General features: G+C 45.1%; 1 protein-coding gene across 6 annotated transcripts in view; it reads left to right on the top strand.

Moving 5' to 3' along the window:
• Positions 1-11776, top strand: part of LOC146045706 (uncharacterized) — an 88619-nt gene extending 76843 nt beyond the window's left edge. For all 6 annotated transcript variants that reach the window (XM_083164732.1, XM_083164735.1, XM_083164734.1 and 3 more), the window contains 7 exons: positions 590-707; positions 1007-1144; positions 5589-5741; positions 6561-6658; positions 8412-8546; positions 9717-9828; positions 10740-11776. In XM_083164732.1, coding sequence (XP_083020858.1) covers positions 590-707; positions 1007-1144; positions 5589-5741; positions 6561-6658; positions 8412-8546; positions 9717-9828; positions 10740-10898 — 913 coding nt within the window. In that variant the 3' untranslated portion in view covers positions 10899-11776. The remainder of the gene's footprint in view (positions 1-589; positions 708-1006; positions 1145-5588; positions 5742-6560; positions 6659-8411; positions 8547-9716; positions 9829-10739) is intronic.
• Positions 11777-17559: the final 5783 nt, after the last annotated feature.

The following is a 17559-nucleotide window of genomic DNA, read 5'->3' as shown; positions in this document are numbered from 1 at the left end:
CATATTGTGCAAATAAAGCCCACTCTGCTATATTTGAATCCATGTGCTGGGTGCGTGCACCCACTGCGAATAGTGGGATTGTTGGGTGCACGTGCGTGGGGCGGCGGGCAGCCCCATTACCATATGGGGCTGCATGGGTTTCATGGGTGTTCCCATGAGGACGCTGGGTGTTATGATGGGGGGGGGGGCATGGGGCGGCGTGCAGCCCATTACCATATGGGAACACCCAACGTTTCATAGGCATTCCCGGATGTCAGTTGCCCACCCATTTCCTCCAGAGGGTGCACGGATATGTAAGGGTGCCTCAGAGCAACCTTACATATGCATGGGCCTTCCACATCATTCGGCGACCATCCAACGATATGGGGGTTCCCCGCAGCATGCGAATGCCATTTGCAGCCTGTATGTTGTGGGAACACACGCTGCGTGTTAGAAGCCTTGCCAAACAACAGAATAACCCCCCAATCCAACTCAGTTCCACAGTTTTATTTTATTGTACTCTGTGTGCCCATCTGCCATACTGCCAGTCTGTCCCTGCCTAGTGCAATAAATATATTTGCTTTTACCCCTATGTACTTCTCATGTCTAGATCTGAAAAAAATGGTCCTGATTCAGAAACGCAATTTCATCACCATCAGATCAGTGCGACCCTGAGCGCGAAGGAGTGTCGGATTGCAGAACTCAGCACCGCTTTATATGCGGAGAAGGTAAATGTAGAATCTGTTATATAATTAATCGCCAGTTAAAGATCTTTTGGTTCTAAGTTTAGTTTTACAAATGACCGTATGCTTAACTTACCACGCTGCCCAAGTGGGCTGGCCTGTAGGGATTGTTTACTAATGCTATCACCTGTAAAATATTTTATGATCATTCAAAAATGACATCAACTTGTTGCTGTGGGTTACAGCACCTCTGTGCAGTGTATTACTACATAGTGTACACACCATTGTCTATATAAGGTATATTAGTCTTATTCAGCATACAAACAAGACAATGCTTTACCCAGGGTGTGGACAGAAATCCTGCTACCACAGGAAAAGGGAAAATGCTTTTGGAGGACAAGGGGCAAACAATGGAAGAACTACAAAGATACCTTCAGGAAATATATCAGAGAGACCTGATAATACAGCAGATGAATATCAAGGTAAGGGGCTTGTTTATATGAGAATTGGGTTGACCTTCTCTTTCCATTCTATGGGCAAGGTGGCTGCTTTCACTCGCCACAAATTACTAAGCCCAGTTGTAATCTACAGGGATCATAAATGAAGCAAATGTAGGAAGAACATGTAAAACCTCCCCAAAAAATGTGCTGACCATTTGTTTGTCATATCCATGTCGACCTAACTATCATTCGAGAATAGTCTTCCTCATACCCCAGAAACCTACATAAATAGGGGAGCCCTGCTCGTACCACAGATATATACATAGATAGGATGGGTAGCAGTCGATTTTGTAATACCTACCGATGGTCATAACCCCGACACCCAGTGACCGGCATGACTGAAAAATGTTGACATGAGTTTTAAAGGGATTTTAGCCCAAAAACAGACTTGCTCATACTTTACCATCCCAGTGGACCTGGAAGGGGAATATAATAGTGTGCCGAGCGTAGCGAGGGGATGCGGTACGCTAAGATGGGGTACGTGTCAACCTATGTCGAGATAGGAGAGCCCTTCCTATACCGCATATGTATACATAGATAGTAGAGCCCTGCCTTTACCCCAGATATATACATAGACAGGAGAGCCCTGCCTGTACCTAAGATATATACATAGATAATAGAGCCCTGCTTGTACTACAGATATATACATAGATAGGAGAGCCCTGCCTGTACCGCAGATATATACATAGATAATAGAGCCCTGTTTGTACTACAGATACATACATAGATAGGAGAGCCCCGCTTGTACTACAGATATATACATAGATAGTAGAGCCCTGCCTGTACCGCATATGTATGTATACATAGATAGTAGAGCCCTGCCGTTACCCCAGATATATACATAGGAGAGCACTGCCTGTACCTAATATATATACATAGATAGTAGAGCCCTGCTTGTACTACAGATCTATACATAGATAGGAGAGCCCTGCCTGCACTGCATATGTATACATAGATAGTAGAGCCCTGCCGTTACCCCAGATATATACATAGGAGAGCACTGCCTTTACCTAAGATATATTCATAGATAGGAGAGCCCTGCTTGTACTACAGATATATACATAGATTGGAGAGCCCTTCCTGTACCGCAGAGATTTACATAGATAGAAGAGCTCTGCCTGTACCGCAGAGATTTACATAGATAGGAGAGCCCTCCCTGTACCGCAGAGATTTACATAGATAGGAGAGCCCTGCCTGTACTACAGATATATACATAGATAGGAGAGCCCTGTCTGTACCACAGATATATACATAGATAGGAGACCCCTGCCTGTACTACAGATATACACATAGATAGGAGCGCACTACTTGGACTACAGATATACACACGTAGATAGGAGAGCCCTACCTGTACCACAGATATACACATAGATAGGAGAGCCCTACCTGTACCACAGGTATACACATAGATAGGAGAGCCCTACCTGTACCACAGATATACACATAGATAGGAGAGCGCTACCTGTACCACAGATATACACATAGATAGGAGAGCCCTACCTGTACCACAGATATACACATAGATAGGAGAGCCCTACCTGTGCCACAGATATACACATAGATAGGAGAGCCCTACCTGTGCCACAGATATATACATAGATAGGAGACCCCTGCCTGTACTACAGATATACACATAGATAGGAGCGCACTACTTGGACTACAGATATACACACATAGATAGGAGAGCCCTACCTGTACCACAGATATACACATAGATAGGAGAGCCCTACCTGTACCACAGGTATACACATAGATAGGAGAGCCCTACCTGTACCACAGGTATACACATAGATAGGAGAGCCCTACCTGTACCACAGATATACACATAGATAGGAGAGCGCTACCTGTACCACAGATATACACATAGATAGGAGAGCCCTACCTGTGCCACAGATATACACATAGATAGGAGAGCAATGCTTGTACTACAGAGATACACATAGATAGGAGAGCCCTGGTTGTACTACAGAGATACACATAGATAGGATAGCCCTACCTGTACCATAGATATACACATAGATAGGAGACCCCTGCCTGTACTAAAGAGATATACATAGATAGTAGAGCCCTGCTTGTACTGCAGAGATACACATATATAGGAGAGCCCTGTCTGTACTACAGATATATAAATAGATAGGAGAGCCCTGCTTGTACTACAGAGATACGCATAGATAGGAGAGCCCTGCTTTTACTACAGAGATACACATAGATAGGAGAGCCCTACCTGTACCATAAATATACACATAGATAAGAGACCCCTGCCTGTACTAAAGAGATACATGTAGATAGTAGAGCCCTGCTTGTACTACAGAGATTTACATAGATAGGAGAGCCCTCCCTGTACCGCAGAGATTTACATAGATAGGAGAGCCCTGCCTGTACCACAGATATACACATAGATAGGAGAGCCCTACCTGTACCACAGATATACACATAGATAGGAGAGCCCTACCTGTACCACAGATATACACATAGATAGGAGAGCCCTGCCTGTACTACAAAGATACACATAGATAGGAGAGCAATGCTTGTACTACAGAGATACACATAGATAGGAGAGCAATGCTTGTACTACAGAGATACACATAGATAGGAGAGCCCTACCTGTACCATAGATATACACATAGATAGGAGACCCCTGCCTGTACTAAAGAGATACAAGTAGATAGTAGAGCCCTGCTTGTACTACAGAGATTTACATAGATAGTAGAGCCCTGCTTGTACTGCAGAGATACACATAGATAGGAGAGCCCTGTCTGTACTACAGATATATAAATAGATAGTAGAGCCCTGCTTGTACTACAGAGATACACATAGATAGGAGAGCCCTACCTGCACCACAGATATACACATAGATAGGAGAGCCCTGCCTGTACTACAGAGATACACATAGATAGGAGAGCCCTGCTTTTACTACAGAGATACACATAGATAGGAGAGCCCTACCTGTACCACAGATATACACATAGATAGGAGGGCCCTGCTTGTACCACAGAGATATACATAGATAGGAGAGCCCTGCTTGTACTACAGAGATACACATAGATAGGAGACCCCTGCCTGTACTACAGAGATACACATAGATAGGAGATCCCTGCTTGTACTACAGAGATACACATAGATAGGAGAGCCCTGCTTGTACTACAGAGATACACATAGATAGGAGAGCCCTACCTGTACCACAGATATACACATAGATAGGAAACCCCTGCCTGTACTACAGAGATACACATAGATAATAGAGCCCTGCTTGTACTACAGAGATACACATAGATAGGAAACCCCTGCCTGTACTACAGAGATACACAAAGATAGGAGAGCCCTGCTTGTACTACAGAGATACACATAGAAGAGCCTTACCTGTACCACAGATATATACATAGATAGGAGAGCCCTACCTGTACCACATATTTATACATAGATAGGAGAGCCCTGCCTGTACTACAGAGATATACATAGGTAGGAGAGCACTGCCTGTACCACAGATATACACATAGATAGGAGAGCCCTGCTTGTACCACAGAGATATCCATAGATAGGAGAGCCCTGCCTGTACCACAGATATACACATAGATAGGAGAGCCCTGCCTGTACTACAGATATACACATAGATAGGAGAGCCCTGCCTGTACTACAGATATACACATAGATAGGAGAGCCCTGTCTGTACCGCAGATATATAGATATATATTAGAGCGATGTCAGTACCTGTAGGTGAAAAGAGAATTATAGCAGATCTGATGTATTATTTTAAGTGTATACATTGTATAATTAAGAAAAGTGATGGGAGAGGTAACGCACAATGAAGTGATAAAGTGGAAGGGGATAATGCAGCAGCCAATCACTTTGTGTCATTTTATAAAACCCAGCCTGTAACTTAATTGTTAGGTGCTGATTGGCTGGTGCAACGTTCTACTTTATCACTTCACCAGGCTTCATACATTTTCCCCATTATAGCTAGTGTAAATTATATGAATGATAAATAGTTGCCCAATTCAGGTTTGCTCGGAAGGGGTCATATTCGGCCCTGTTCTGATGGAGGGGGGTATGCGCTGATCCCCTGAGCGAACACCTTCGGCGAGTATCACGCTCGCCGAGGGGGAGGGAGGTGGGAGTACAATGGGACGGAGCAGGGGAATGCAGGCAGCCCGATGCCTAATCAGGGCGGGAGGATGATGTCACATGACATCAACGTCCGCTTCCTTTTCGGCAAACAGCGGCGGAAATAAAAGTCAGTTTTCACTATTATTCCTGAAGCACACATCGCCTCGCACGTTGCCCAGTGGTATCCAGGTGGCGCTGGCGGAGGCGTTGATTAGAGCGCCATGCGGCGCTGACCTGTTCACTAAGCTGCGTCTGAATTAGGCCCTAGGTGTATTGCTTTATGTTACACCGTCACATTGTTGAACTCCATGCTTTCTCCCAGGCCATGGAAACTGTGAAGATGAATGCAGTACTGACGGCTGAGCTGAAGAACGTGTCGCAGGGACTGAACGAGGCTGAGATGAAATACACGGACTTGCAGAATCAGTATAGTCAACTACAGAGGGATCTCCAAACCACACAAGCCTCAAACCAGGTGGGGCCAAATAGCAGCAATACCCCTTTCACACCGCAGCTATAACACGGTATATTGACGTCTTTTAAACGTTTCAAAATGGTTCTAGCTGCAGTGTGAAAGGGTCAGAGTGAATTTACCGGTTATAAAAACCCAGTATTTGTAACCGTGTTTAAAGAAGGATCCTACACGTTTCAAAGCCAATCCATTTGCAGTGTGAAAGCCTCAGACCCGGTATTTTGAACACGTGACTGTGCCACAGAAGGTGATAGGCTGTCTCCCTGTCTGATGACACAATCCTGAATCAGGAAATCGCATATGAAGTAGTGGAAAAGCATTGCTGGCATATAGTTATAAGAACATGGACTGATGCCAGACTAATCACTGGCACTGTAAAGGATTCTCTAATATAGAACTAAAGACATTTGTAATTGGTCCATTACATAATTATCCACAAACAAACGCCTTATTTTTAGCTATAATACAAAAATATGAACCATGAAGTCCATTACAAATGACATTACACTGTCTTCTATGGGTGAAACGGGTTCAGTATGAAAGGTACCAAGCCGGTAATGAATCCGTAATATACAGGTTACAACTGGGGATGTGAAAGGGGTTTTCCTTGCTCAGACCCCTTTTAAGAAATGTTTCAAATACAGGGTCTAAGCAGGTTTTGCGATGTGAAAGCAGCGTTAGTTTCCTTGCATTATACCATACAGACATGTGTGTATATATATATGTGTGTGTGTGTGTGTGTGTGTGTGTGTGTGTGTATATATATATATATATATATATATATATATAATATTATTAAGTGCTGGTGCTTGTTCCTTGCAGAACAACATGCAGACTGAGGTACCCCCAGGAGCTCCCCAGGAGAGGGCGAATATCCTTGTGGAAATAGACAATGCAGAGTTGTCTGATCTAAGGAGAAGGTTTGTTATTGACCCCAAAGATCTTTTCTGTTCTGTAAATATCTACAGTAACATCCTCACTGCTGACCTTGATATTCTGTGCACGAGCACATATAGTTATGCCCATACCGTGCTACAAAATACTCAAATGAATGACCCATTATGCATGCTGGATAAGATGCTGCTCATTCCGCTGGGTAATACTTTTTTGACCTCTGACATTTCTGACCGTTGCCGCTCATTGCTTAGAACCGATTCTACCACTGCTGGTTTATTAGTGTTCATTCTAGCACCCACCATCTTTGAAAACCCATGCAGTTCCTCTTCCCTGTCTGTGGTGTCACTGTCTGCTGTGGTGTTTCTAGCATAGGTCTGGTTTGCATATCAGTGCTGGTATACAGACCACACTGTGCTAGAAGCACTACAGCAGGCAGTGACACCCCAGGTTGGGAAGAGGAACTGCATGGGTTTTTAAAGATGGCGGGTTCTAGAATGAACACTAGGTTTATTAGAATTGGGGGGGGGGGGGGGGTTTAGAATCCCCAGAACTCACCATGAAATCTTTACTGCAGTCTCACCAATACTTAAATAAATGTTTGGGCCCTGCCTCATATGTGGAAATCAACTTAAAAATGTTACATACAGTAGATCCTACTACAGCCCTAAACTAAAATGTCTAATAGGAAATGCTCAGGGTTCCAACTGCTCCAAATGTGGTGCCCCAGAAGCAGATACATCTCATTGTCTGTGGGCTTGCTCATTAGTTAGAGGACTTTGGTCTTTTCTTCAGGATTATGTTATCAATGTTTTGGGATTAGAGAAAATGATATCCTGTCCTATGGTTTCTGATTATTCCAGCATTACGTAGGGCAGGTAGGGTCACCCCCTCCTCAGCAGGAGATTTCGGTTTAACAATAACACATTCTATTGCCTTGGACTCTCTTATGAGAAGATAGGTTCCATAAACCATTGGATGAATCGGATTCCCATCTATAACATTGGTAGAACATGAACATTTTGCCATTTAAGCCTCACTTAAGCTTCCAGAACTTCATTTTAGGTGAGGGGCAATTAGGTTGCACAGTTAAGGGGTGTACACACAGAGAGATTTTGACTAGTCAAAATTTCCTAGAAGGTTAGCCAAAATGTCCCTATTTTTCTCCTGCTTAGTCAATATTGTCTAGCATAGATTGTGCAGCAAGGCAATTTTGACTACATCTTAGAATATCATTACTTAAGGGGTGTACACATGGATCGATCCTTCTAAGCCATTTTGACTACATAGTCAAAATGGCTTAGAAGGTTAGTAAAGATCGCTGTCACGGTTAGACAAATCACCCTATATTATCGCTTAGTAAAAAATAGTTGCCAGGCAAGAATATTTTGACAAGATCGCTGGCTGTCTAGTCAAAATCGCTGCTATTAAATACCAACCAAGTATTTTAATTCTAGTATGGTCAAAATCGCCCATAGACAAAATCGCTGTTGTACTGTATGTAGTCAAATCCCCTAGCAAAAATCGCTCCGTGTGTACACACCTTTAGACAAAATCGCTTAGTCAAAATCTCTCGCGCATCTACTCAAAACTGCTTAGTCAAAATTGTCCATTAGCCAATATCTCACTGTGTGTACAGCACTTTACCCTTACAAAAAAAAAGGATTTGAAATGGGTTACCATACATTATCTGCTGATATTGGTCCTCGCTAAGGTACTTGTTTTCTGGCCTTATCAGACAGTGCTTACGCACTCTGTAATTTGTCATTCTTTTTTAAGACTTGCGGAGGCTCGGCTCTATCACGATGCTACACAACAACAGCTCTCCCAATTATCGGAGAGGCTGGCGGAGGAAAGAGCCAGGCGGGAGGAGGCAGAGGAGGCTCTAAACCTCCCAGAGGTCCAGAATAAAAGGTATTCCCTAGTTTGTTTCTTATTATTATTTACACTTTTAAGAGGTGAGTCCCAGGGAGTGTTCTCTGCCCTTCCTCAGAGTGGAGCCCCTTTGCAGTTGTAAGAGGAAACTCCCAAGTCTTACTACAGATGGAGCCTTCTTCAGCTAGCCGTCTCTGGATAGCCATGGCTCACCAAGGCCTATTGTTCTCAGTTGCAATACAATACATAGAACAATACAGTGGGGGATTAGCATAGGATTAAGTCCGACGGCTCTGGCTCATCCTATTAAAGGGCTAGATGGGGATGGCTCTATCTGTACCGCCAAGAATATGGCAGTGCAAAAATAATTCTGGTTCACTCCCTGGTTTCTGTCCAGGCTTAACACATTGTTTATTTGAGTTATTAAATAATTAACAAAATATAAGTTTTGCGAACATAATGGAAATTGTTGATGAGCAGCCGTATTTTGTAGTGCATGGCACCGCTGCCATCACTGAGACTTATGAAAAATGTTGTAGGCAATGGGTAGACTTTAACTGCTGCCATTAGATACAGGTTCTGTGACCGCTGTATATGTTTAGTTTGCTTTGTGTTCTCCAGTCTTTGATGAAGGTAAAGTGATGGGAGTGTTCGCGCATTGCATTAAATTTCCTAAAGATGCTTCATTCTATCAGTACAGAGTGTGGGGGACAGCTCGAAAATGTATGCGTGAAAATACTACAAAGGGGGGTGTTCAATCTCCCGCAGCCATCTCCTGACAGGGGGAGATGGCTGCGGGGCCCTATTCAATGCTGTCTTCCCCGACAGCATTGAACAGGGGATCTCGGCAGAATGAGCCCGACTTCACATGCAGTCGTGTGCGTTCTGCCGGGAAGTGATGAGCTGCCGGCCGCATCTCACCTCTTCCTGGCCGCAGCTCGCCACCACGCCCCCATCTCCTCCCGCTGCAGGCAGGAACATTGAACCCTAAGTTTTCAGTCGAGCTGACCGAGAACGGGACAGGATCACGGCTGTCGCGCCAGCTCGACAGCCGTGACCCAAGATTGAATACCACCCTTAGTATTTCTTTGCATATTATTAAGGGTATTTGTGGTCTACATTTTGAAATTGGAAAATGCTACCAAATAAAACCGATGAAATCTGCACCTTGACCCTTATACATCCTCTACTTCTGTCTGCCTGTTTCAGCCTTGAAACCAACTTGTTTCCCAGAAACTACGAGTTCTCTCTCCAGATGGAATCAGACGATGAACGGGAAGCTTTAATTATTGACCCTACTCAGAATGTTGTGATGCGGAAAGTAAGTGGGGCTGGATTTCCCTATTACCCTGGTCATAGACCTGCAGCTGTGTTGTCAGATTATAGATATCAAGGCTTGATTCAGAAATATACATTAAGGGGGTTATTCTGGTTGATTCGCAGCTTTGCAACTCCACCAAACCCCCCCCCCCGGCAACCATCGAATGACGTGGAAGGCCCACGCATATTTAATGGTTGTTTTGAGGCAATCTTACATATGTGTGCACCCTTGGGAGGAAATGGGCGGGCAGCTGACATCCGGTGATGTCAGCTGCCCCCCCCCCACCCTTCGCCACGGCCTCATTACCATGAGAACGCCCATGAAACGCTGGGCGTTTCTAAGCGGTAATGGGGCTAACCGCCGCCCCACGCCCTTCTCCACCCCCGCCTGCTGTCCTGGGCGCATGCACCCAGAGATCCCTCTATTCCCAGTGGGTGCGCGCACCCAGCACATGCGCAGAAATGAGAATGCACACAGCCTAACCATCGGTCGGTCGCAACCAAAATACCCTCCTAAGTTGTACACATCTTTTCTGTAGATGAGCCTTGCTTCACATGCTCAGATCTGGGGCTGTGATGTCACTCGCAGTGCTCCAAAAGGCCAAACAGGGACGGAGTCGGCTATTGGCGTTCCAAAACCAGTGGCTACCTGCTTATACAAAGATTCACTGGCTCTGCAGCATAATTGTTCCAAACATTCAGGTAATCTGAGCGTTCCTCAGATGTCCGGGGGTCACGCAGATGATCCAATGTTTGGGCACAGAAGCTGGCAATGAGCGTCTTTTTACTTAAGACATCTCCTGCGACTTTTTCAAAAATTACAAAGGCATAATGGTGGTGCCATTCATGTCCACTTTTAGATCGCCTCTCTATTAGGAAACATCTAAAGGACGTAATCTTTTTGTATTTCAGGTCAAGGGTGGGACCCTTTCCATCCGGAGGTGGCTGCGCGGTCGGAGCCTATACTGCTCAAAACTACTGTCCTCCAAATCGAAATCTCGCTACCTGTTCCTCACCTACCTGCTGGCAGTACACGTTATTATCCTTATGTGCCTGACCGGATGGCTATAGCACTGGAGTATATATACTGTAGTGACTTCTCTAGACGTTTCAGACAAAATTATCTACTGACCTCTATCCAGTACTTTGCGTTTCTGGAACAGTCACAGGGTGACACCGTGGAGCAATGTAACACTACTGATTCATTCAGACTGGGTGCGAAGCGCAGGAGAAAGGAATTATGGGACATTACGCAGAATCATTTCTCCAGTTAACAACAGACCATTGAAGATAACGGTTTCATAAACCCTTTTGCACACCCTTTGTATATTGCTGCTGTCAAGCCTTGCACATATATATATATTTCTCACTGCAGTGTGCAAGCAATATTGTATATTTTGTTTGTCCTGCTAAAGATGATATATTTGCTAAAAGAAGATAAAAATGGTTCTCTGTGTTTAATTTGCTGCTTCCAAATGATTTATTAAGAATTAAGAGGTCTATGGACTAAGCCTTGGGTAGAGAAAAAACTCCAACCAATCCGCTCCTTACTGTACTTTTTCAAACACAGCCTTTAACCTAGCAATTGTAAGTAGCCACATTCTCGCTCTCGCTCTCTCTCTCTTGCTCTCTCTCGCTCTCTCTCTCTCTCTCTCTCTCTCTCTCTCGCTTAGTACTTAGACACCTAAGACTTGAATTGGTGTAAACTAAGTTTCTTTTCTATAAAGATATTTTATCAGTTTGAATCTGAGTGTTTGGGACTGTTCTCGGCTTCTTGGTGTGTGGGAGGCGGCTGGTTCAAGTGCAATAAAATGAATACAATACTGATTTGATGAGTGATTTTCTAAAGATGAAACAATTGTAATGTTTTTATTGTATATCTTAAATATAAATTCACTTGGTATGGACTAAAGGTTGGGTTTAGTAAAGCTCAGATAAATTACCAACTATTCAGTTTCTGTCATTTTTCAAACACACATTATTTATACCTATCCTTTTTTTACCTATTGCAATTTTGTACCTATTTTTATTTATTAATTGTCATTGTTTTGCATTTACTAATTAAATTATTGCATTATGCATATAATGATTGGCACCCTTTAATGCATAACATTATTTACTGAATTCACATTTGTGCAGTTTATTATTTTCTAGTTTATTTTGCAAACACCGCCTGTAAAATGTCAAAAGCTGATTCATACTCTTTGCAAGCTTTTATAAATCATCTCCAGCTATTCTGCTGACTCTTGCCATCTTCAGTCAACCAAAAATAAAGTAGTTATGGAACTACAAGTGCCAGCTGACCAGCATAATTGCGCATGTGCAGCCCCCAAAAAACTAATGAATGTGTATCACCCCAATAGGTAACATTGGCCAACTTGTATCTGTCCTATTTCATTACAGCTGGTGGGGGAAATTTACTAAGAATACGAAAACGAAAAATCCTGTTCGTATTCTTCATAAGAATGAATATGACTTGCATCGCCGCCGTAGGTCATTTACGAATTTGTATTCCAGAAGAAAATGTACTACTCAGTTGTATTTGACTGATTCGGATTTTCCAGTGGCGTATGGATTTGTATTTTTTTTCCGATACAAAATTCATATTTTTAAATACAAAGTCGTATTGGCAGCCAGCACCTATCAGTGTAAAAAAAATAATTGAAAAATAAACAATAAAAAAAAAACCGCTGAAGGAGACTTGTAAGTATAATTTGCTTCAACAGGTACCCCCATGGATTTCTTCAGAATAGGACGGATGGATGGCGACCTACCTACGAGGTCAACATAGGTAAGTATATGTGTGGGCTTTTTTTGTATTCTTAGTAAATTTCCCCCAGTGTTCCATACCATAATGATCCATCTAGTTTACAAGTAGTGGGTTTGGAACACATCCCCACCACTTCTAGAGATGTCCACAAGAGGTGTATATATACCCTTCCTCCTGATGGACTCTCTCTCTCTCTCCCTCCCTATGCACTGAGCCACCACACAACTGCCTCTCCCTCTCTCTCTCTCTCTCTCCCTCCCTATGCACTGAGCCACCACACAACTGCCTCTCCCTCTCTCCCTCTCTCCCTCTCTCCCTCTCTCCCTCTCTCCCTCTCTCCCTCTCTCCCTCTCTCTCTCTCTCTCTCTCTCTCTCTCTCCCTCCCTCCCTCCCTCCCTCCCTATGCACTGAGCCACCACACAACTGATGATATCATGACACTATTACCTATATCACCCATCAGCCCCGGGGTGATATTTACAGTTTATTAGAGTGCAACATCAACTTGAAGGGACAGTCTGTGGCAGGGTTACACCATACTCTGCTAGCTACCAGGTGGTCTCCCCATTTTCTCTGAGACATACAGCTGTCCTAGTAGCCACTATCAGAGCACTCTCTTTCTCTCATTCACACCTTTCTGAGACACTCAAGAAATGCCCCCCCCCCTCTCTCCCTCTCTCCCTCCCTCTCCCTCCCTCTCTCTCCTCTCTCTCTCTCTCTCTCTCTCTCTCTCTCTCTCTCTCTCTCTCTCTCCCTCTCTCTCTCTCTCTCTCATAGCATTTCCATTTACTTCTGTTACTTTTGAACTTGGCTTAATGATGATACAGTGAAACAAGCCTAAAATACAATGGTTGTCCCCCATCTTAGTGGGCTGGTAGCTGCTCTCTGCACCAATGTTTGATGCAAGTTCTCTGGTTCTAATCTCACGGTAGCTTTCTCTTTAGTTCTGTGGATTTTGCACTGGGCTAGATGATAACACTGAGAATACGGCCCCCAGCTTACTGGAGCCTGCATAGATCAGTTGGGCTAGTGGCTGCTTTCTACACTGGCAATGGTAGTGGGGTCTCCAGTACAAATCCAATAACGCTTTCCCTTTAGCACCTTGGAGCTCTGCTGGATGATGCTCTTCTACTTGTAAGCCGGCTCCCTGCATGCCCACCCCACAAGTGAAAGTGTAGTATATATTTTATAAGGATGTGTGAAACAAAAAGGTCACAAAGGAGCGTACCCCACCCACTTAATAGAGGTAGGAATGGCTCTTAAAGCAGGATACTAACATTTCAGTAACATTTATTATTTAGAAATAACTACATAACTGTTTTTTCGAATGGATAAAAATGAGGTGGCATACCTCACTTACATAAGACAAAGCAAATGAATCCTGTAGTGGTTTCTTTAAAAATGTTCACAAAGCGCATCAAGGTTTCTTTGTGTGTCATATATGGAGTGCCATATAATCTTTATTGTTGATTGCTGTCATCTACTTATAGGGATGATGCCTGACTGTGGGCTGTAACTAGGGCTGGAAGCTGCCCCAAGCTGGGCTTTGAGTGAGGACATCCACCATCACGGCCAGCAATGTAGCCAGCTACAGTATGAATGTGCTAGCATGGCCTTGTAGCCTGTTTTTATGTTCTCCAAGTAACGTTGCATTCATATGCAGGAGAGGTAGAGGTTATCGGAGAGAGGCAGTGGATGACAGAACAAAAGTGACGGGGAAAGGCAGAAGATTATGGAAAGAGGCAGGAGGTGAGGGGGAAAGGGAGACACAGAGAGACAGGATGTGATGGGGAGAGGGAATGGATGAAGGGGCAAGTGTGATGTAGGGGTGCCGGACGGCTCCCCGACATTCGGGATTCCGACAGTCAATACTCCGACATCGGAATCCCGATTGCTCCCTCGTGGGGGTCTCTCTCCTATTTTAATTACATTTCATTTATCTCTCTCTTTATGTATAGCTTCGGCTTCTTATCACTAATTATTAACACTTAGTATATCACTGGCATGCCGCACTGGGCTTCCCAGCTTATGATGGTTTTTGGGGTGCCGCACCCTGCACCTAGATATAGCGCTAGGGACCCCCAATATACAGAGAAGCCTTGACGTGGCTTGGGGGCATAGCATACACCTGCGCAGGTATTGTGTAACCAATATCTCTGAATTCTATTATCATGTAGTGTTCTAGATTGGTTACTAACATTACTCAGTGTGCTGAGAGAAAAAATGTCTTGTTTTACTTACCCAGGTAGTGGGTGGGTGTCAGGCAGCAGGGTCCGGGCAGCGCATCCCTAAGGTTCGGGCAGCGCAGGGCGGGCAGGGGGTCCCTGCGGCGGCTGGACAGTCAGCGGCAGGGTCCCTGTGGCGGATGGGAACTAGCATGGGAAGCATTGCAGCAGGGGGATAGATGCAGTGTTCTGCAACTCACCTGCCAGCCCCGCATCTCCTCGCTTCCAGAGGCTGTGCCCATGCAGCAGCTCCGACTCAGATGGCCAGTGAGAATAACTACTCCGGTGAGAGGGGGGGGGGGGGGAGCCCACAGACCTTAATCCGGCCCTGATTACAGTAGACTGCTCTTTGCACAAAGAAGGAGGTTGGCGTGAATGCAAAGGAAGGGCCAATACAACATTCCGTCAGTGTGGCTGGGGGAAGGCGCTTCGGTATACTGCACAGTACTGTACTATATTATAAGTTAGTTAGTTAAGTTATTTTTCACGAGCGCCTCACATGCACTCGCGCCATATTCTTGGCAAAGTATTAATTGTACGCTCAGTATTCGCTCACTTGTCCCCATAGCAAGTTATAAAATAGTGTACTGAGGCGCACATCCATGCAATTGTATGTAGGTAGTAAAAGTGTCTATCTAACTTACTGAACAGTACAGTAATGTACGGTAGAAGCAAAGTAGTTCCTGCGCTACAGAGCAGTTTAATAGTCACTTCACGCACATGCAATCCGGTTTCTTCCGCTAAAGCTTTGCGGTACACATCTTACGCATGCGCAGTGGAGATTCCAAAAGCGACATCTAGTGGATGATCGCTGGTATTGCACTCATCTGATAATGCCATCGCCAATCGCCAAGCTGTGATATGTATTGTGCTGCTTTGCGACTAGGTGCGCCGTGGCCGATTGGCCATAGGCAGGCTAGCTGAGAGCAGCTTTATCTGTAAATACGTATTTTAGTGCAAAATTTGAATAAATTCCCAGCATCCAATCAGCAAATAGCTTTTATCGGTCTAGGACAATTTTAGGGCATCAATATTAGAGAGAACCTTGGCGCGCACACAGTCTCCCGATAAATGCTTAGCTGCATGAACATCGGCATTGAGTAAAAATGTGAATCAGGCTCTAGGGGACAGAATTTAATGCTGCCCGAGTTCAGCGGCAGTGCGAGATTTCCGCTGAACTAAGACTTTTTTTAAAAGGACATATGGTTTTGCCTTGTAAACATTTTTTTTTCCATCAAAGGACATCAAAGGGTCTTTGGACATGTGGGCGGGTCCAGTGTTGGAACTTACGAGTGGTTGGCCCAGGTGCAAAACTACATTTATGGGCCCTCCTCTTCCACTCCAAACCAAGTTCACAATATGCCACATAGCAGTGGGTGGCAGAAGTGGGCCCCTTAGTCTTCATGGGCCCCGGTGCAATGCACCTGCTGCACCAATGGTAGTTCCGCCTCTGGGCGGGTCTGTGTGATGTCACGGGGTAGTCACGCAGTGCTCCTCTGGGAATGTTTTAGATGGCCAGGGTATATTTATGGGGTCCATAGGTTGGCTTGTGGAAAATCTACCTCTGGTTGCACCACTGAATTATTTGTACCTCTACCTCTGGTTGCACCACCAAATCAGAGCCTATGTGTCATTGGTAAGGGTGAGTAATTAGAGGGATGATACATGTGAAGTATGTAGCGTAGGCAGGGCCATAGGCAGCTAGATAAGGCCCCGGTAATTCTGGAGGTGTGGCCTATTTATGGAGTTGTGGCCACACCCTTTTAAAAAATGTACCTTCTAAACTACTTTTAAGGTGGCACAAGGGGGCACCATGCCCCATTCAGTAAGGTTAGACCCAGGGGCGGGGTGGGGGGTAACCTTCAGGCAAAGGTTACTGCTGACAGGAAGTGCCGGATTGTGGGCCACATGGGCCTAGAGCTGAACTAAGAAGGGGAGGCGGAGATGGGACTAGCGCTGTGTAGGTGTGGCTAGAGGAGATACATATGATATACCGGCACTTAGGATGCCGGAAGTCATAATACCAACTCCGGCATGCCAATAGTGAAAACGTTCTCGGGAGGCACCCTAACCCTCTCCCCTACCCCCTCATTCCTTACCCTCCCGGCTAGCAGTCAAACCCCCCACCACACCTTGTCCCTAACCCTCCTGCTAGGGCATGACCTAACGCCTGCACCATACCTCCTTAACCTAACCCTCTCCACAGCCTAACTCTAAGTCCCCCCGCTAGTGCAGGGTTGCCGACTTTCTTATCCCGCAGAGGAGAGTTTCATTAGCCGCTCAGAGGGTGGGGCTTAAGCGTGACATCACTAAGCCCTGCCCCCATGCTGGTAAACAAGCGAATTCAGGGATCTCCGTGGAGGGTGCGAAGCTAAAATGACGCGATTGTGTCATTTTAGCTCCGCCCCCTCCTCTGAGACCCGAGGATTGCGGCATTTTAATGCCGCGATCCGGGGGACAGCGGGGGTCCCCCCTGAATCCGGGAGGGCTGCCCTCCCTTCCGGTGGGCCGGGAGGGGGACCCGATTTTCGGGAGACTACCGGAAATTCCGGGAGGGCGGCAACCCTGCGCTAGTGCCTAAAGCTACTCTGCACAGTTAGGGCCATGGTGGGAATCAAACCCATGACCTCAGCGCTGTGAGGCAGTAATGCTAACCACTACACCATCCGTGCATTATACACTATTATCCGCACTGTCTCCCTAAATACAAAAATATCATAATTTTGTAAAACATATT

This window comes from Crinia signifera, chromosome 11 (genome assembly GCF_055691185.1).
Source record: "Crinia signifera chromosome 11, ASM5569118v1, whole genome shotgun sequence".
In the NCBI taxonomy this organism is placed as follows: Eukaryota; Metazoa; Chordata; class Amphibia; order Anura; family Myobatrachidae; genus Crinia; species Crinia signifera.
Note: the sequence above shows the minus strand (reverse complement) of the source record. Positions and strands in the feature narration are given on the sequence as shown.